Source organism: Lates calcarifer, unplaced genomic scaffold, assembly GCF_001640805.2.
Source record: "Lates calcarifer isolate ASB-BC8 unplaced genomic scaffold, TLL_Latcal_v3 _unitig_5246_quiver_2317, whole genome shotgun sequence".
Lineage (NCBI taxonomy): Eukaryota > Metazoa > Chordata > Actinopteri > Centropomidae > Lates > Lates calcarifer.
In genome coordinates, this window is record NW_026117393.1 from 1 (window position 1) to 20,668 (window position 20,668).

Genomic DNA, 20,668 nt, shown 5'->3' on the forward strand with positions numbered 1-20,668 from the left:
TATACTCCCAAATAAAATAGGGTCAAATAAGTCAGAAAAGAAAAAAAAAAAACTAAATCCTAAATCATTCACTCACAGCCACGTAGTCCCAGGTGCAGTTGCTATGATGTTCAATGTCCAAGTCAGAGAAATTGAAGAAGACGCGGTGGTGGGAATCTACACTGATGACCCAGGAACAGTCCACATTATTGGGATAGCTGCTTGGATACGAAGGAGAATGGATCTCCCCTGATGGTGCTGTGACTGGGCCTCCACAGCCTGCAAGAAGAGGGGCAGTTAATCAAAGGTTACTTAGAGCGCTGGTGCTGGTGAATAACTGCAGTTTAAACATAAAAATGTTTCTGAGTTTTTGAGGGTTCATCCATACCCATGGCATACCTTGAAAACTCAAAAACCTCTGCTATCACAACTTGGCACTTTTACTCAGCATGTTGCCTGGCTCCCCAAGAAGACTATGTAATGTCATGCTATGTTTACCAATCTAACCCCGTGATGCGACACATACAGTCCCTAATATTGTCTGGGATTCTGTGGTAAACTGGCACAGACGTATGGCATATGAGCGTACACTCAATGATGTTCACCCACCTCCCTGGACTTCAGCCCAGCTTGCATTGAAACCCCGACCACTGACGTAAGCATCAGACTTGAAGCGCACTGTGATGAGGTTGCCGGTGCTAGAGACCTGCATCGGGCTGGATGTGGTGCTGCAGAGCTTGGCCAGCTGAGGGGCCGACAGGTCTGGGCCTCCATACACCTGAGAGGAAGTCATAAATAATTGTCTAAGGGCCAGTTGCAAAGTATAATTCATGTATTATGCCAGGTCACCAGTTACACGGCTGAGTCATCAATGACACCATTAATTTATTGAGAAATATGTCTATATCAACACAATTATCTTCATGTAAAACATATGGTTAGTGCTTGGGTAATGAATAGTCCCCTTTGGACAGACAGTTTTACAAGGTCCAATAGAAAAGCTCAGGGAAGCACAGCTAGGTTATACACTAATGTTATTCTCTATATAAGTACAAGTCTGAGATGCTTACTCACTAAGCCTCTTTGTATCCTGTGGGACACAAGGCTAACAATTTTGAGGTACTTTACTTACATGCATCCACTTTATGCCACTTTACTCCTCCACATTTCAGAGGGAAATACAGTACTTTATCCCCACTTATCTAGAGTAACAAGACCATAGTAACATATACATAAATATATATAAAAGTATATATACTCATTAACTTCAACACAAGAACATCAGTTAGACTTTTGGGTAAAATGTTGAATGATCTTTCTGCCAGTTTATCAGCTTATTTCCCAGCTGTTCCTAGCACTGTATTTGAGTGAAAAGTCGCTTGGAGTTCTAGAGGTGGTGAACAATTCAACCAAAACCTAGCAGAGAGACATCTTACTTCCAGCACATCATAGTTACAGTCCTGGTGGAATTCCACATCAAACTCGTGGATGGTGAGGGTGATGCTGCTGCCAGCTGATGTGGTGATATACCAGATACACTCCCTGTTTTCTGGATACCTGTTGGGATAGTCTGGGCTGTTGAAGGAGCCACTGGGACCCGAGAGTTCTCCACCACAACCTGCAGGGACACACACCAGTCAGAGGGGACGAAATGGTCTATTTTAAATCGTTCTAACTAAGTATGCAAAGTTCCAAGCAGACAGTCAAACCAGGGTCAACATCTCAGTTCATCTGAAGATATATTTTAACAAGAGCATGGGGGAAATTAGAGCACATGAACTCTGAGGACTCTATTTTGGTGCCAGTGCATGGCAAGGAGCATAGCTTTGTATGTGTAAGTGGCATTTTCTTTGGACAGTTTGGTATCTGGTATCCAGGTTGAGAATCTTATTCAGTTTTTTCTGGTATGGTATGGCATTGTACAGATGTCTATTATGATGTTTACTTATAGTCAGACTAAAAGTCTAAAATAAGCCCCTGATACTTTGTTGATGATGGCAATAAATGGCAGGCAATATAAGAGAACAAAGCCATTCTTCAAAATACTGGTAACTGGATATCATATTCTATGTGTTTTTTAATGCATATTTTGAATTGTCAAAATCTTTCAAAGTACAAATCTCTGTATGTAGTGTCCTAAAAGACATTTGCCTCTTACCATTCTGGTACCACATCATCTGGAAGCCAGACATTGACACAGAGGAGTCTGATCTGAACACCATCGTGAGGGCTGAGCTTGTGGTGCTGTTGGCTGGGGGCGGTGTGTATCCACAGAATGTACCAATCAGAGGAGCTTGATTGTTGGGCCCATTATAGAGCTAGGGGAGTAGCATTTGGAGAAAGTGGTGTGAGTACAGAGAGTAAGTGGTCCTTAAATAATCTGGTTGAATAGCATACATTTTCAATTCAATTCAATTCAATTTTATTTATATAGCGCCGTATCACAACAACAGTCATCTCAAGGCACTTTTCATATAGAGCAGGTCTAGACCATACTCTTTAAAATAGGTATTTACAGAGAGAGACCCAACAAATCCCACCAAGAGCAAGCACTAGGCGACAGTGGCAAGGAAAAACTTCCTTTTAAGAGGCAGAAACCTCGAGCAGAACCGGACTCAGGGTGGGCGGCCATCTGCCTCGACCGGTTGGTTAAGAAGGAGAGGGGGGGGGGGGGTAGAGAATAGCGAAAGAAGAACATAGCATAACACAGGTTCCATATCAGATGTAAGATGAGGCCAGTAATACAACAGTAGTAGTGATAGTAGTGATAATTAAAGTATTGACTGCTAACACAGCAATACAACTAATAGCAGTAGCAGTATAAGTAATTTCTAATTCTAGCAGCAGGTGTTGAGTGGAGTTGTAGGAGCAGCAGGAGACTTGTCATCACAGATCAGACTCATTTGTGTACCTTGACATAATCATAGTTGCAACTACTGGTGGCCTCCAGCTGGAAGGTAGTAAAGGTGTAGTTGATGGTGTTTCCAGTAGTGGCCTGGATGGTCCAGCTGCAAAAGGAATTGGCTGGGTAGTCGTTGGGAAAGTTCAGCGACTCCACCACTCCTCTGTGTCGGTTTGCGATGAGCATGCCGCTGCAGTCTGAAAACAAACACAACCAAATGCTAACACACAATGCAATACAATGCAGAACAAATGTAATTTGAATTTGTTTTTGTTGGTATCTGGGAACTTTGGCCAGCATTTGCTTAGATCATACAGTCATGTGAAAAAGAAAATACACCCTCTATCACATACACCTTTACATATCAGGACATAATAAAAATTAATCTGGTCCTTAGTAAGGTTCCAAAATTATTTAAATCTAACCACAGGTGTAACACAACACACAACAGACACTTGTCATTATTTATTTAACAAAAATGAAGCCAAAATGCAGAGGCCATATGTGAAAAACTAAGCACACCTCATGAGTCAAAAGCTTGTGGAACCACCTATAGCAACCATAACTTGACTTAATCGTTTTCTGTATGACTTTATCAGTCTCTCACATCATTGTGTACACTGCATGTTTAATCATTTTGCACTATCCAGCCAGCCTGTGTGTGTGTGTTTTCGTACTAGAAGTATATGATGCAAGGAAGCCTCCCAGTGCTGACGCTGCTGTCAGTGCGTAGTTTGACGTAGAGTTGATTGCTGGAAGCGCTGAAAGTGCTGGGCGGCTGACTGCCACACAGTCTGGCTAGCTCTGGAGCACTGCTGCTGTTCCCATCATACACCTGAACACACACACAGATACAGTCATTAAATTGTGAAATAAGGAAAACAAGATTTACAAAATCCCGGTTTTACTCCTCAGGTACCCTCAAGTAACAATGTCCAGTATATTACTCACAGCCAGGTAATCATAAGAGCAGGAGGCACTGGACTCCAGGTGGAAATCGGAGAAAGAGAGGAGGAGCTGGCTGCCCTGGCTGGTCCTGATGTTCCAGTAGCACTCAGAATTAGGGTGGTAGGGCAGGGGGTAGTTAGGGGACGAAAATCCCCCAGATGCAGTTGTCAACGTCCCTCCACAGCCTTGGAAAACAAGGGATGAAATCAAATGGGCACATAGGTGTGTGTGTGTGTGTATACTTGTACTGTACTTGGCTATCTTTGTGAAGACTTGAACTGTAGCTTACAAGTGATCTTACGGTGATCTGCTAATTGAAGGTTGGGGATGTCTTTCTAACAAATCTCTCATTACAAAAGTATTACCACTCACCAGTCTGTGAGCCATCCCAGTGGGCAGTGAATCCGCGACGCGTGACGCTGGAATCAGAGCGGAATCTAACCCAAAGACGGTTGCTATGGGATACCAGGACTGGAGGCCTCTGATTAGAACAGAACTTACCAATCAAGGGAGATGTTTCGTAACCACCATCCCTGCAAAAGACAGTAGAAAGTCAAAATGTCAGCAGTTATATTGAATACAGAAAGCCAGATGGCATCTCCTGGGCAACTTAAAATTCACACAGTTCGGGGCATCTGGTGGCTGAGTGTTTGAGAGCATATCTTGCTGTATAAATCCTGCCAAGTTTCTGGTTGATTTTTAAACAACAGCATGCAGAGCCATGCAGACATAAAAAATTTACCATCTAAAATTTACAGATAGATGAAAAAAGGCTCTTCTTCTCCACCTTAATTCTTTCCTTACCTGATCTCTACAAAGTCAAAAGTTGCAAGAAGGAGGGGAACCCTCCAGCTCAAAGTTGGTGAAGTTCAGCATAATCTGCACGTTGACCTGCACAATGATCTTGAAGATGCAGTCTCTATTGTTGGGGTAGTAGTCAGGGTAATTGGGTGAACTAAAGTCCCGGAAGAGGAGGTAAAGGTCTCACTACAATCTAATGAGAGAGAAAGGTTTAAACAGAGCTGTAGTTATTTCTCTAAAAACAACATGCTTGGGCTTTCCAAGTTTCTTCCATTCATTTAATTTTTTGGTATGTGGTTTAGGTTTGTGTTGATTATGCAAATGATAAGAGCTCATGAATGTGTACCTGTTCATGAATAGGTGGAATTCATCAGGTGGGAACGAGTGATTTACAACAAAATTGTCTGGTTCAAGATGGACAGACACTGAAGAGATTAAGCATGATTTCAATCCCAAATTTGTCACCCCCAAATACCTGTACTTTTATTTCATTATATTGAATTATATTGGTGTCATTTTGTAATTATTAGTGTAATTCTGTAATGTTATAGTGTAATTGGTATTTACAAAATTAAATTTAGAATTTCTATGATGAATTTATCTCTGTAGTTTTAGCATCTGGGATGAGAGGTGAAACATCTTCAACCATGACCTTGTTGTTTCTTATAGTCCCAAATATATCCACTAAAATCTGCCATAATATTGTCTGGCCAGTTTCTTGTGTACCTGTGGTAGCATTGATGGAGATGTAGCTGGCAGAGAATCCCTCAGTGGCTAAACTTGCGTCAGACACAAACAGCAGGGTCATCAGGTTGTCAGTGCTGGTAATGGATGGAGGCACTGAACGCCCACAGTACCTGCACATACAAAGCACCACAAATCTCTTTGTGAATAAACTGAATGCAAACACACACACACACACACACACACACATATACAGTATTTATCGTATACATGTACCTGCCAATCTTGGTTCCAGTCTGCACCGTGCCATTGTCATAGACCTCCACGTAATCATAGTTACAGTTTAAGTGATACTCCAAGTTGAAGGACTCAAATGACAGCCTAATCAGGTTGCCTGGTGTAACACTGATGTACCAGGTACAGTTGGCACCATGGGGGTAGTTTGTGGGGTGGCCAGGGCTCGTAATGGTGCCTGAAGGACTGGTCAGGGTATCACCACAACCTTGTATGGGAAAAAAAAGACAACTGGTCAACATTTGAGATCAATAGGCTTCTGAAAAGGTTAAAGTTTGCTTTGTACAAAATACTGAAAATAATTTTGATTTTTGTGTCATGTTAAAAGCTGCAGCTACAGTTTCTGAAAGGTTTCAGCAAGTTTAAAAGTACAAGTAAATGACAATGTGGTGAGTAGAACGTGACCCCAGAATACAGCCATGAGAAACTTTTTAAGAATTATATTATATATTTTTATTATATATAGTTTTTGCTAATTATGATCATCTATGGTGATATACAAATGCTTTTTTTTCAACCCAGGAAGGAAGTCTTCTCTCTCACCTTCCAAGGCGGAGCTATAGGCTGCTTCAAAGCCATGGTTGCTGACGGAGGAGTCAGTCTTGAATTTAATGTACATAGATCTCTGAGTGGACTGGAGCCTGGGGGGAATCTGTATACCACAAAATTTCCCCAGCAGAGGAGAGCTAGACAAGGAGCCATCCCTGACCTGTAAGACAGAGGAAACATACACCATTATAATATTATGATTATTATAATACTACCCCCCTCTCCATCCATCAGCCTATCCACCCATAATGTATACCATATATGTAGTATTATTTACTATATAATATACATAGCATTATTTACTCAAGAAAACTTTCACGTCATGTTTGTGTCACTGCACATGTATATGCAACCAAACAGACACACAAGAGTAAAACATGGGTTATGAGTTAGACCTATTGTAGATAAACTGGCGTATAGTTTATTATCTATGTTTATGTTTTGTGCACAATAACAGCAATAATAGAAGCAATGTTATGTTAAGAAGAAGAAGAATGGTGTGCATATTATTCGTTATCAAATTTGAAAGGAAAAAAGTAAACTGATTCTGGTCAATTTCATATTTGGGTCCAAGTTTTTTATTGTATGAATTGGTTTAATGTTCATTTACCTCAACAAAGTCAAAACGACAGGAGCCTCCCTCAACATCAAATGACAGGAAGTTAAGGGTAACCACGTAGCCCTGTGGCTGGTTAATGACCCATTCGCAGACCTTGTTGTGGGGATAGGCGTTGGGGTGGTACGGAGAGCGTAACTGTCCAGTCCCAGACAAAGTACCTCCACAAGCTGATGGTATTTATTGTTGAATAAAACATAATTAATAAAAGCATTAATAAAAGCATTCATTAAGTATAATATATTATGCAAAATATATATTGCAGAGAAAGCAAAACATAAACATGATGTCATATCGCATGTGTGTAAATGTAAATATCTCACCAACAGAATAAACAGCCCTGAACCAGCCCGGCTGACTGAGCTGTCAGACCTGAAGCGAATCCACAGGAAGTTGGATGATGAGGTCATGGGAGCCGGCAGGGTGCTCCCACAGTATTTCCCTATCAGAGGGTCAGTCTCCGTCCTGCCATCACGAACCTGGAAAGAAAGGGGGTAAAAGAAGAGGAAGGAAAAGTGTTGAGAAGCAGTGTTAATTTTGTCAATGAAGCCTATAGCAAAAAAAACTTTGTTGGTGAACTATTTTTCACAAAACACAAGACTAAAACTAAATCAAAAGTTACCTTTGAAAACAATACGGCTTACTACATTACTACATTACTACACTGAACAACCTGCAGGTCGATGGAATTGCACACTGCAGCCTGATCGTTGTCAGGCTGGTTGAGAACGTTGTCTCTCCCTGTTCAGATGTTGATTTAGCTGCCTCGCATTCCGTAACATTAGATCTCTTTAAGTAATATCATTTGATGTTACCTGTTGTTGGAAGAACCTCATCAATGGACTTGTTGCTCAAGCTAAACTCAGCATGTTTGTACATCCTACCTCCACATAGTCAAAAAGGCAGTTGCTGTGACTCTCCAGGTTCATGTGAGTGAAGTTAAGGGCCACCCTCTCACCAGCTGGCAACCTGATCAAATAGATGCACTGGCGGTTGTGCGCATAGTCATTGGGCCAGTTGGGAGAGATGATGATGCCCTCGCTGTCAGTGAAGGTACCACCACAACCAGGGTCACCTAAGAAACAACACACATCAGGGTTAGGATTTCTAATACATGTACAGCTATACAGTGTGTTACATTGTGACATGGTGTCTTACTGGGTATGCACAGTTTCTTACTTGGTGATGTTGTGTATGTAATATGGAATCCTCGGTCAGAGACACTGTAGTCAGAGTGGAAGTGGATCCATGCATTTGGACCGGTAGTCCGCAGGGGTGGAGGTGATGCAGTACTGCAGTATTTCCCCAGAACTGGGTCTTCAGGTAAGAGACCATCTCGGATCTACAACATGTGGCCACACAAGACAATAAGACAGTTGCAAGAAATTATAGGATTGTGCTACATTGTAGACTTGCTGCATGGAGTGGGGTCAGTGGTGGAACACAGTGCACGATTGGCAATCATACAAAACAAATGTGCCAGTGTCACAGTACTTTGGGTTCAACACTAAGCCAGCTTCTTTGTAGAAGCATCCAGGTAAAAAAAAAAACTGTTGGCAAGGAAATGTGGTTAAAAGAGCACTGGCAGCATTTCTCACCTCTAGGAAGTCAAAGTTGCAGTCAGAGTGATGCTCCAGACTGAGAGTCCCAAATGCAAAGGTAATGAGCAAGCCGGGCTCCACCATTACTCTCCAATAGCAGTCCCGGTTAGGTGGGTAGTTTCCAGGATATCCAGGTGAGTTAATGTTGCCATAGGGAGCGGTTAGTTCATCTCCACAGACTAAGATAAAAATGATATTTCAGGGAATGATGAACAATTATTTCCTATTTTATCCTTCATAAGCCTTTGTGAGCTTGACCACTATCACTTCCTATAGTGGAGGTTGTAGTGGTACTGAGCCATGGACTTCTGCAATAAATGTCATTTCAACTTTCAGAACTCTCAAAATAAGACTTTTGTGATATTTTACAGCTTTAAACTTTTAAAGGATTACTTATTAATCAAACCAAAACAAATGAAATGCCCCTACCTGGGTCCTGAGACTGCCAAACAACTGTGAAGCCATCACTGTTGACAGAGTGGTCAGAGCGAAACCAGAAATATAAGGAATTGTGGGAGCTGTAGAGCTCCGGCGGGTTATTTTGGCCACAGTATTTTCCGATCATGTAAGCGGAAGCGCTGTCCCCATCATGAATCTGAAGGAAGTCATAGTTGCAGTTGGCGCTGTTCTCCAGATGAAAGAAAGGAAACGTAATACGCAAAATCTAAAGAAGAGAGAACACAGAATTCAAATGATCTATTTTAATCTGGCACATTGGCAATGCAATGCTAAAGTTAAAAAATGACAGAAGAAAAGAAAGAAAGAAAAGGAAACCTCTTTCACTTATGTATGAGAGACTGCAACTGACCTTGTTTGGATCAACGCGGATCACCCACGCACAAGAGACCTGGTGATCGTACTCCTCATGACCGGGAATGTTGGGATAACTGAAGGAACCTGCAGGGCCAGTGAGGTAACCTCCACACTCTGGAACACACACAAGAACTTGTGATAGTGCTTGATGACATTGGACCTTTTACATACCCTGAACAAAGAATGAAAAGAACAAATGGCAATGGAGGGGTGTTCCTTCCTTCCAGCATGCTAATCTTTTTGTCCAAAACAAATGCCACAGGCACCGAATGAAAAACACCATGCAACTATGATCAAATTAAATATCAATATAAAATATCTACTTCTTCCCTTAACTTCCCTTCCTTCATCTCTCCAGTCCCTTCATACACCCTTTTTTGGTCCAAGAAGTACCTTGCTGTGCGGTCTGGCAGAGTGGGCCGGTCCACTCGGCAGTGCAAGTACACGTGAATCCATTGATGCCGTCTGTGCAGGTTCCTCCATTTTGACAGGGATTGCTTGAGCATTCATTGATGTTCTGGTCACAGTTTACTCCTTGCCAGCCAGAATTGCAATTGCAGATGTAGCCAGGAGCTGAGGTGGTGGCCTGTGACAGCAAAAGTGCACTAATGAGAAATTAATGGAGTCGTTGTTTCCAAGAGGATTTGATTCTGCTTTATTATAAAAACGACAGCAGTATTTTAAGGTCCTCCTCTTTCAGTCGATGAACAACTGCGCACTACAAATGTGGATTACAGCAATCATTTGATGATGAGCGAGATAGACAGTGCAATTACTCCACTTGATCTCTGAAGGTTAAGCCTCAGTTCTGCCACTTCTCTGCTCTTTATCATTTATATTGTGCATTGAAATAGCAAAATTATATTTTTATTTATGGCTTATAATGCTATCCCATATCCAAGAAATCTGCCCGGCGATAGAACAGTGTATGTAAAACTGAGTCAAAATAACCTAAAGAGTTTTTAAAAGCACAAAAGAATAAGATATGGCAGGCTTTGGATACACAAAATATGTGTTACTAGTTATAGCACATAAAGTTGGGCTCTGCATCTTTGTTACTTCATCCACACAGCATCTCGCTGTGGCTAAATAGGCATACACACACACAGCCACACAAACTCACCACACACTGTCCATTGACACAAGGGTTGTTGCTCTGACATATGTTGCTGGTCTGGGTACAACCTGTTGGCCCATAACCATTGCCTATGTAGCCTGGTGGACAGGTACATACAGGGAAGCTTGAGCCTGGTGAATGTGGGAAGGTTGGGGTGAGGAAAAAGAAGGATACATGGTTATGTTCCACATTGCACATGTCACTCTTTAATTCCACTTGTGGAAAACAAACAAAAGACACAAAAAAGAAAAAATAGTATAGACAGTATAGACTAATGTCTGAACTTATTTTCTTAATATTTTTCTAATGATCTTTCCCATATTCCTCTACATTGTGCAGACAAAATATTCACCACTCAGAAGACACAGCAATAAAATCATGCATAATGTTTATTTTTACCTGGGTTTGAGGAGCAAGTAGCTGTTGGGTAACAGCCTCCATTATTGACAGCGCAGATGTTGGTCTGAGTGCATGTTCTCCCATCCCCTTCATAACCTGCACAAATACAAGATCTGTCTTTAAACTCTTTAAAGACAGATGATGCTGATGATGGTGTACAGAGATAGACGGCGTGGCATATGAGTCCATATGAGATCCAGTAACCCTGACTAAGAACAGACATCCTAACAATAAAGCTCAGTGAGTACATTAATTGAAATCAATAATATGCACTGACAGTTAAACAGTCCTGTGCTTAGCCATGCCACGCTACAGACCCATTGATAAAGTTATGAGAATGAGGTCAGTAAGGTCCCAACTTTCTGCACATGCACCTGATGAATATGCAGTTATTATCATACCTACTGTGGCTGTGGTTACATTCATAACTTTTGTTTTCCACCTCTTACACTGTACCTGGAGGGCAGGAACCACAGTGGAAGGAACCCATGGTGTTCAGGCATTGCACCATCGGAGTGGTGGAGCAGCCACCATTGTTGGTCAAACATTCATCCACATCCTGACAGCTGTAACCGTTGCCTTGCCAGCCTGAGACACATTAGAAGTAATCAGAACAAATGTCCTCTTATTTAGACCATACAGTAAAGCATAATTCCACATAATTTCAACCTGGAGTATTTCCCATAAGTGTGGCTATTGTGGTCCTATGGGTAACTTGCAAAATGTGTGCCTTTGGTCCCAAATTCATGAAAATCACAACATATGTGGTCTGTCTCCATAAAAATAGAACCCAATATGAGTTGTGTTATTGAGTGTTACCAGCAGGACAGGCTCCACAGTAGAAGGAACCCTGAGTGTTGTAGCAGGTAACAGCAGGGTTGGTGGAACAAGGCTTGACGGGCAGGTCACACTCATTAACATCAGCTACACAGGCTGGGTTCCCAGCTGGAGCCTCCCAGCCACTCTCACAGATGCACTGGTATTTAGGCTGTTTATTGGGGGGGGGGTCACAGTGTGAAAACTCTGTCAATTGAAATTATATCTACAGTAAAAGAGAATAATGAAACTAAAAGAACAAAATTTACTAATGATAAATTGTTATGAAAGATAAGTTATTTAAAGATATATGCCATGGAAGGCCCATAAACATGTCCAAATGGAGAGAGGTTAGTCTTTCTTATGGGTAGAAATATGGGTTACTAGAAACTGAATTTGAATAACTTATATTTGAATTTGAATAGCTCAACTGGAATCATCTGAATCACATACAGCCAAGAGACAGTAAGTAAAAACCAAGGATAAAAGTAAAAGAATTAAAAGTAGCCTTCAGAATATGGGGCCTCAGTGGATACTGTGGATTCTGCTATTAGCTATAATTACAAGGTTATTGAGGGATATGCCAGTAAACTGTATTCTAATGAGCTGCTAGTTAATAGTGAATATGTGTTTCTTAATATAAAGTGATAACCTTCTTGCTATATCATTCATTTATTCATTTATTTTTGAACATGTCAAGTAAACTGGTAAAGTGATTGGTTACCTGTCCAGTTACAACCCGGTCTGCATCAATACATGTGCCATGAACACACAAGTCCCGTCCTGCATTTCTGCAGTCATCATAACGCACAGTACAGAGACTCCCAGACCATTCTGGAGAACAGGTACAACTGCACAGGAACAGAAATATCATTAAATTAAAAATAAGCATCACTGCAGCAAACAGTAGGTTATTAAACACAGACTATAATGGATAAACACCAAACGGCCACAACATTAACCCACCAAGACAGGCCTGGCAGCCCAAGGCCAGACATAACACCTAAGTGTTACGAAAAGCTTAAGACATACGTGAATGATCCAGGAGTGTTGACACAGGTTGCTCCATTCTGACAACCCTGAAAGGTTCCTGCATACACCTGACATTCATTGACATCTGTTGCACAGTTAGGACCCTGACACACCACGCACACACATACACACACACACACCACACACACAAGACAGAGAGAGACAGAGAGAGGGAGAGATAATTGAGAAATAATGTGACAGACTATGGGCTAAATGGAAACCATGTCGGCCTCTGCCACTGTATGTGACCTGTAGCTCGAAAAACTGAGACACAGCAAGCTTGAAACCCACAAATATTATATTTGTGCCTTTTACATTAATACATATAATAACCATTCCCATAACGTAACAAAACAGTATGGAACTCACAGCCCAGTTGTTGGGACACAGACAGTGGTATGAGTTGAGTAAGTTCAGACATGTCCCTCCGTTCTGACAGGGATTGCTGCTGCAAGCCACCCTGTGAACTGTCTGGAGGAGCAAAGGGGAGAGGAAAGGCAAGGAGAGAAACATGACATGTGTGGTCCAGTCTTGAGTTTGAGCCTTTACAACAAACAGTTCTTAAATGTCTTACCGCTTCAAGGGCAGTCACTCTATTCTCAGCTGCTGACACCTGGAGAGCATGGAAAGAGGCATGGAAAATATGTTTTAATGCATTGGCTACGTACAGTGCATTCACAATATTAAGAAAAAAGTATATGGATATTTGAATTCTAGAGAGCTTTTGTTATAAACATAAAATTTTCCATTTCATATCATGTTTACACTGCAAATGTCAGTTTAATGTCTTACCTTGGTATCAAGCTGGTTTAGTTTGTTAGTGATATCAGGGGGAACACCACCTCCGTGAGATTTAATGTAATCAATGTCATCTTTGTTGGTTTTTATCTGAAATGAGAGAGTTCACATAAACACTTCAGAGTACAAAAGCTGAAGATACAAATTGCTCCTGAGATTTTTCACTTATCTAGTGAAATATTTCAACATATACTGGATATAGTGCTTCAAAAAATGCTTGTATAGACATTCATAGTTTCTAGACAACGTATACATTACATAACGCATTTCCTGACTTTTCCTCTGGTGCCAAGTTTGTGGTTTTGTGCTAAACATCATTGGATATTATTTCCATGAAAGGAAGAATCATATGACCTTTTACTCTAGCAGCAGCATCATGAGGTCAAAACCAAAACTTTTCCATTGCTTTGGTTTACTAACTAGCATGCAAACACACAGTAAGATGGTGAACATGCAAACATGCTATTATTTGTATTTTATTCAAACCACCACTGTGTGTGTATGCAGAGGTTGACAGAGCAGCCAACTTGACTCTTCTGTAGAGTCTTGACAGATATTTCAGTTGCAGCTGCACCTTTTTAACTTTAATTCTCTTCTACCCACACTGTCTAAACTCATAGTGAAATGTATTCATCTCTAACTAATTACCACAGAACCATTGAACTCGTTCTTCCTGTCAGCAGCTGTGAAGATTGGACAGTGACTCTGAAGTTGTCTAACACAGACTCTGATGACTTGTTGAACTCTCCTCAGAGAAATGAAAGTACAGATCACTGTTGGGTTTTAATGTGCTGGAAGAGGTAATACAAGAACAACCAGAGATGCCAATCCCAACCCTAATCACTCTGCTCTGTAATGACTTGTCAGTACCAGCACAAGAGAACATCAAGCAGGCCGATAATCTCACTGTGATTTATCCCAGGGGCAATCGTCATGTGGGCAAGCACCTGGGTTTTCCTCTTAATAGCAGAAGTTGAAATCAGTGAAGTTGAATCAACCATTCAGCTTGCTTGAAGTGCAGAGCTGCACAATGGTGATGTGATGTTGAGATCTGGGAGGCCAGCACATTGGCTTCTCTGCAAACTTCCCGTTACCCATAATATCCTTTTCTGCATAGTTCAGTGGAGACATTTATGTCTACCTTCAGAGCATTGTCTCTCTGATGTCTACTTTATGTTTACATCTTGGTTGACACCATGTAAATTATTTCTTGTGTTATACACATTGTTAACCAAGAGGAAAAGACTACTGGAGAGGAGCTCTGAAAATGTTTCATTTATTTGTCCTAGACAACTTTGAGGCCTGTGTGAAACCAGGATGAGACTGTGGGCTATTTCTCCTGTCTCTGATTTTTTTTCTCTCCAGGACAGAAAGATGCACAAAGTCTCAAATTAGCCTCCTTTAAAGTTTAAAAAGTGATCTCATCGAGCTCTAAAATAATTCAGCATTTTTTTTGCCTTTTCTAGATTCCAGACAGAGAGATAAGAGAGCTCTCTCTATGAGCTGAATCTATTCTCGTCCCAGCGTTCTGTTAAAGTCAATTCATGCATCTCAAGCTGAGCTCAGACAGAGCAAATAAAGAGCTCTCCTCAGGCACTCACTCACATTCTCATCCAAATTAGTGTTGTTTTTAAATCAGCCCCATTATTCATATATATATGATATTTTGTTGACTTTATTTATTATATATCATTTTAGACTGATTTGTCATATATTAGATCTATTAATTTTACATTGTAAAACAAAAATGAAGGTGATAAAATACAATACAAAATATATACATTTATTTTAAACTGCACTTATTGTTACCATGGTAATGGTAATCATGGTAACCGTGCTTTTAACTAGAAAGGCTTTCTATGACATCACATATGATGATGTCATGTAACTCTGTAACTAGGATCCAGATTGGACATAATCTCAAATCTTAATCACACATCATATCATCGATACAAGGCAGGAGTTCAACGACGATACAACAGCGATCGACTCAGAGACACAAACCTGTCTTAACTCGAAAAAGAGCAATGGAATCAGTGAAGAACAAAAAACCAACTGAGCAACCAAAACACCTCGACTGGGCAAGTGCTGTTGAAACACAGATGGAGACATTTCCTCCCTCTGTGCAACAACTTTTTCAGTTGGACCTCGGCGCCAACACCAGTCAGGACATGGAGATCGGCGAACAAAGTATACTGCAGATTCCAGAGCTACTGTTCCATCAGCTCTTGGATGAAAAGGAGCAAAAAAATCTATTTACTGCAAAGGGGGAAAGAAGCCCTGAATAAAAAGGTAGATAGACTCAAAGTAGAACTTGCAGGGGTAAAGGAGGAGAAGATGGAAAGGGAAACAGAGCTGTCCCTGAAAATAAAAGAACTGCAGGAAGCTCTGAATAATGAGAAAAAGTGCAGAATGGAGATGGAGGCAAGCCTCGCGAGAAGGGCTGAGGAAATGGCCCAGAACGCGTTGGCTGAAAATAAAGAAGAAACAACCAGCCTCAAGGAAAAGTTAGCCCAGGTCCAGGAGGATCTGGACAAGTCTCTGCGCCAGTGGGAGGAGGAAAAGACTCTTCTCCTGGCTCAGAAAAACGAAGAGACCAGCAGCCTGATTAAAAAAATCAGCCAGGCCAAAGAGGAGCTAAAGAAAGAAAAGGAAGAAGAAACAACCAGCCTCAAGGAAAAGCTAGCCCAGGTCCAGGAGGATCTGGACAAGTCTCTGCGCCAGTGGGAGGAGGAAAAGACTCTTCTCCTGGCTCAGAAAAATGAAGAGACCAGCAGCCTGATGCAAAAAATCAGCCAGGCCAAAGAAGAGCTAAACAAAGAAAGACTCCAGTGGCAGGAGGAACGCTCCTGTCTCCTGGAGTCTGTCAATGTTATGAAGCAGGCTCTGCAAGAAAAAGAGGAACAGAGACAAAAACACGAGGAGGAACTCAGTAGAAGACTGGCGCAGCTAGAAGATCTGGTCAGCAATATGCCAGAAAAAAAACCAAAAAGGAGATCTCTGGGGAGACGGTTCATCCAGATCTTCAGAAGAACTAAGAGGGACCCAATCTGACTCTGATCTCCCAATTAACATCAACTGAGTAACCCTTCCTCCTACCTCTCTCTCCTCTCTCCTCACCTCACACTCCAACTCCTCATCCTCTGCCCCCAATCTCTTTCCCCTAATCAACCCCCCTTCACCCCCTTTACCCCCCTTTCACAGCAGCACAGGGTCTCACTACAAGGACTGCAGATAAACAGAAAAAGAAGTTGTTGGTTTAGCAGCGTCGTCTTTCTGTCAGTTCTGGCATGTTCTTCCCTTGTCTGCATGGGTTTCCTCCGGGTCCTCCGGTTCCCACAAAAAAAACAAAAAAAAACCCCCCCAAAAATTCGACAACAACAAAAAAAAAAAAAATAAATAAATAAAAAAAAATACTCATTAAGATAAAGTGTAAAGACAATATATTTACAGAAATTTTCATTGAAGGTTTTGCAAAGAAATGATGAAAGGAAAATGCCTGAAAATAAAAACATAGTTTGTGAAGAATAAGTGAAGACCTTATAGGGATAAATATGTCTGCAGGAAACATCAGGTCTGATTTCATGAAGGGAATAAAATTATACTGATTTACTTTTTTTTGAAAAAATGATGAAAATGATTCAAGGATCAAACTAGTGTGCAGCAGGTCACACTTGATTTGAATACAGCCAAATAATAAAATAACACTAAATATGGATGGTTCAAGGAAACAATATGTTAAGAGTGTGTTGTATACAACACTGTATCTGAAACACAGAGAAGATGAAGGAGATCACACTGACTAAAATAAATCCTAACTCAAGGTGCACTTGACTAAAATAACAAGAGTGTTTAAGGTTGTGATTTCATTTCCACAAATCAGAATGTTTTCTCTGAGCTAAAGAGGGACAACAACCACAGCAATTTTGTGTGTGTAGGTAAATCACAGTGTGAAGAAGAAATGTGTTGTATTCAGAGAGGGTACACCTGACCTCTCATTAAGGAAATATTGTTTATAATTACTATACTGCAAATTCCCACCACCATACATGGAGGTATGCAACTAATGTTTCAGAGAACAATGTTCTATGTTTAATGATAGAAAAGTATATGGAGTTTATGTTTAGAACCTTACCCATGCTATTTTTGGTCACACAGCTGCATTTTATACAAGCTGAGGGTGTGAGATCAACTGTGAATACAATAAATCACAATAATCTGAGATAATATAATGACATTTGAGATGCTTCTCAGCTGAGAAAAACATGACTGCATGACGTTTTCAAATGTGAGGTCAATGTGAGTTTGCCCAATGACACCTTGACTCACTGAGGTGCGTCAACACCATTTTATTTCTGCAGAGTGGCAATATCTGTGTGTGTTAACATAATTAGCGAATTATATGTATGTATGTATGTATATTATGTTTTGGGGGTGTTTTTGCCATAAGTTACAATATCACCAGTGGTTAATATCAAAATGGCACATTAAACCACATTGTAACAAATTTCGCTGTGAAATAACAGTAAGTAACAAACTACTGGCAGCTAGATTTGCCAGCAGGCTACTGTAAATTTAACAGTATCCTGCTGTTGCTAAAATTTACAGTTTGCTACTGTTTTTGTAAAAACTTATTTTTTCCTTTCACAGTAAAATACTGCTGAAAGGATTAGCAGTTAATTGCCGTTATTTTCACTTAGCAAGATGCAAGATGCATTTGATAAAATATTCCTTAGTAAGGCCTACTATAAAAGACCATGTTTTAATACATTAAGTGAACTTCACCTTTTAAGACAAACAGCTTCAAAGTATCTTTTTGGACCATTACACTATTTATTAAGCTTGTGAAAATAAACATTCAAGAATATTTAAGACAAATTAACAGAAAAACAAAGTGAATAATTTAGACTTGTCTTAGAGTGTAGTTAAGAGACTAACAGACTGTGTGGTTACTGACTTGTATAAAGTCCCACTCAAAGTCTATTCATTTCTTTAAGTGACTGGAGACATGAGGGTTGACTGATGTCATTTTTCTGGGTGACTCTGCCACGTCCAGTCTTGGAGCCTCTCTCTGGATTTATCCCATTGAACCACCTGAAAAACAAGAGTTGGTGTGAAAAAAAAAGTTTACTAATTGAGATAATAATAACATAAATCTTTTATATAGCAAATATTTTCTCCTATCAACAACATTGTTCTTTACTACCTTAGCTGTAAGTGATGTTACATTTTATAATCTTTTAAAGAATTACACATTACCAATCAATACAGTTTAGAATTTCCTCCACAATGAAGGGAGATAGTTTATTTTGATTAGTCAGAAAAACTTCCTTAACATGCCCCAGTGATGGGCAGCTTGTATATGACCTGTGAGATGAAACTCAAGGTACACAAGGTCCTCAAAGCTGCTGTGAGCATAGTACTAGCAGAAGGATGTGAACATCTAACCTCTGAATGAATTCCAGTGAACATGTCATCTCTGAAGTGAAGACTGAAGTTGTAATAGTAGAAAAGACAGCAGCAAGTCAGGGATGATACATACATAAGGATGATACATAAGTAAGAGGTAAGAACATGGAAACATGCTGAAAAATTATAAAGTGAACACAACTGAGGCATCAGTGAAAACTGAGTCTGAACACAACATGTCAACAGAGGTGCTTCTACCAGAGCCGCTTGACCAGGTCCTTAGGCTCTAACTGATATTAGCATTCTGTGCTATGCTAAATAACACCAGACCACAGGACAGCTACAGCTGAACAACAGCTGTATTATATTAATTATTATATTATTGTATAATAATTATATATAATATATTATATAATATTCCGCCCCCAGCCTCAACCTCAGTCCAGTTTTCCAAGCACAGGGTCAGTTCAACCGAAATTAACGTTGTTACTGTAGTTTAGCTAGCTAACTAATGTTAGCTAACAAGCGCTCCGTCAGTTCAGGCGCCACACTCACCGTAAAGACCCGCTGTTTACATAAAACGAGCCACGTCGTTTAGAGACATGCGCTTGGCGAGTGTTAACGTAACACAAAGTAATGTGAACATGAGAAGGTAAAACTCACTCTGTACTGTGGAGGATGAGGATCAGAGGTCTAGCTCCTCTCTGCGGTGACACACGTTCAAACTGCTGGTGAATCAGGTGTTGAGAAGTCCCTGTTATATTCAACTATCACCAACGGTTTCAGACGCAGGAGAAGGATTTCTCCCGCTCCACAGACCTGTGCTTAGAAGTGGCTAACGTTAGCTGACAAAGTACTCACTCAGTTTGTGCGTAGTGTGAGTCCTCATGTGATGTTTGTGTGTCGGCTCTGACTCTAATCTCAAAAATGAACTAAAACTTGACAAAAGTCTAATGCGCTTTGCATTCACTTACAGAAAACAACGTTAGCTAAATAATCCTAAAGATTGATTAACAGGTCAGGAGATCTCGGACGTGTTAAAATCTTATCAGGAAGAGCTGATTGGAGTCGTGATGTATTTTGCCTACTGATACCAACGAGCAAAACAAAAAGACTCTTACCTTGTAATCTGCAGGATGAAGGCGGGTGAGAAATTCGTCTATTCAAAATGTGAGCCCACGTGTTCTTTGTCTTCCCAAAATACAATTCATAAATATAGTAATGTATTGTTTTCTTTCATTTAAGCGATTATACTGTAAAATATCGCAAAAATAATACGGTGGTACTGAAAAAGCAATTTACTGAGAAAAATAACGGTAATGTGCTGTATTTAAGGATAACAGTATTATACTGTTGATATTTTCACGTAGATTTACAGTAATTTGTTACAGTGCAATGTACACACAGTAAGATAGTGAACGTGCAAACCTGCTATTATTTGTATTTTATTCAAACCACCACTGTGTGTGTATGCAGAGGTTGACAGAGCAGCCAACTTGACTCTTCTGTAGAGTCTTGACAGATATTTCAGTTGCAGCTGCACCTTTTTAACTTTTATTCTCTTCTACCCACACTGTCTAAACTCATAGTGAAATGTATTCATCTCTAACTAATTACCACAGAACCATTGAACTCGTTCTTCCTGTCAGCAGCTGTGAAGATTGGACAGTGACTCTGAAGTTGTCTAACACAGACTCTGATGACTTGTTGAACTCTCCTCAGAGAAATGAAAGTACAGATCACTGTTGGGTTTTAATGTGCTGGAAGAGGTAATACAAGAACAACCAGAGATGCCAATCCCAACCCTAATCACTCTGCTCTGTAATGACTTGTCAGTACCAGCACAAGAGAACATCAAGCAGGCCGATAATCTCACTGTGATTTATCCAGGGCATCGTCATGTGGGCAAG

General features: G+C 40.5%; 2 protein-coding genes and 2 long non-coding RNA genes across 4 annotated transcripts; all 4 read right to left on the minus strand.

Moving 5' to 3' along the window:
• Positions 1-76: 76 nt before the first annotated feature.
• On the minus strand, positions 77-3,072 carry LOC108874191 (cubilin-like; the record flags this gene model as incomplete). The annotated part of the gene is made up of 5 exons (XM_018662657.2): positions 2,891-3,072; positions 2,138-2,297; positions 1,416-1,597; positions 589-757; positions 77-258 (listed from the first exon to the last, which is right to left on the minus strand). Coding segments are annotated over exons 1-5 (870 nt in total), but the record flags the coding sequence as incomplete, so codon positions are not given.
• A 533-nt stretch (positions 3,073-3,605) lies between these two features.
• LOC108874193 (uncharacterized) lies at positions 3,606-4,359 on the minus strand. The gene is made up of 3 exons (XR_001959626.2): positions 4,202-4,359; positions 3,833-4,014; positions 3,606-3,716 (listed from the first exon to the last, which is right to left on the minus strand). It is a non-coding gene; the product is annotated as an uncharacterized LOC108874193 (long non-coding RNA).
• Positions 4,360-5,350: 991 nt separating this feature from the next.
• Positions 5,351-12,625, minus strand: LOC108874192 (cubilin). Its single transcript, XM_051068760.1, has 17 exons — positions 12,552-12,625; positions 12,244-12,370; positions 11,523-11,691; positions 11,160-11,291; positions 10,704-10,799; positions 10,311-10,435; positions 9,581-9,773; positions 9,183-9,301; positions 8,804-9,038; positions 8,372-8,553; positions 7,953-8,115; positions 7,658-7,848; positions 7,097-7,252; positions 6,768-6,943; positions 6,152-6,317; positions 5,591-5,816; positions 5,351-5,487 (listed from the first exon to the last, which is right to left on the minus strand). Exons 4-16 carry the CDS (start codon positions 11,212-11,214, stop codon positions 5,799-5,801), a joined length of 1,875 nt encoding a protein of 624 aa, XP_050924717.1. The 5' UTR covers positions 11,215-11,291; positions 11,523-11,691; positions 12,244-12,370; positions 12,552-12,625; the 3' UTR covers positions 5,351-5,487; positions 5,591-5,798.
• Positions 12,626-12,861: 236 nt separating this feature from the next.
• Positions 12,862-13,422, minus strand: LOC108874194 (uncharacterized). Its single transcript, XR_001959627.2, has 3 exons — positions 13,344-13,422; positions 13,126-13,164; positions 12,862-13,022 (listed from the first exon to the last, which is right to left on the minus strand). It is a non-coding gene; the product is annotated as an uncharacterized LOC108874194 (long non-coding RNA).
• Between the last annotated feature and the right edge of the window lie 7,246 nt (positions 13,423-20,668).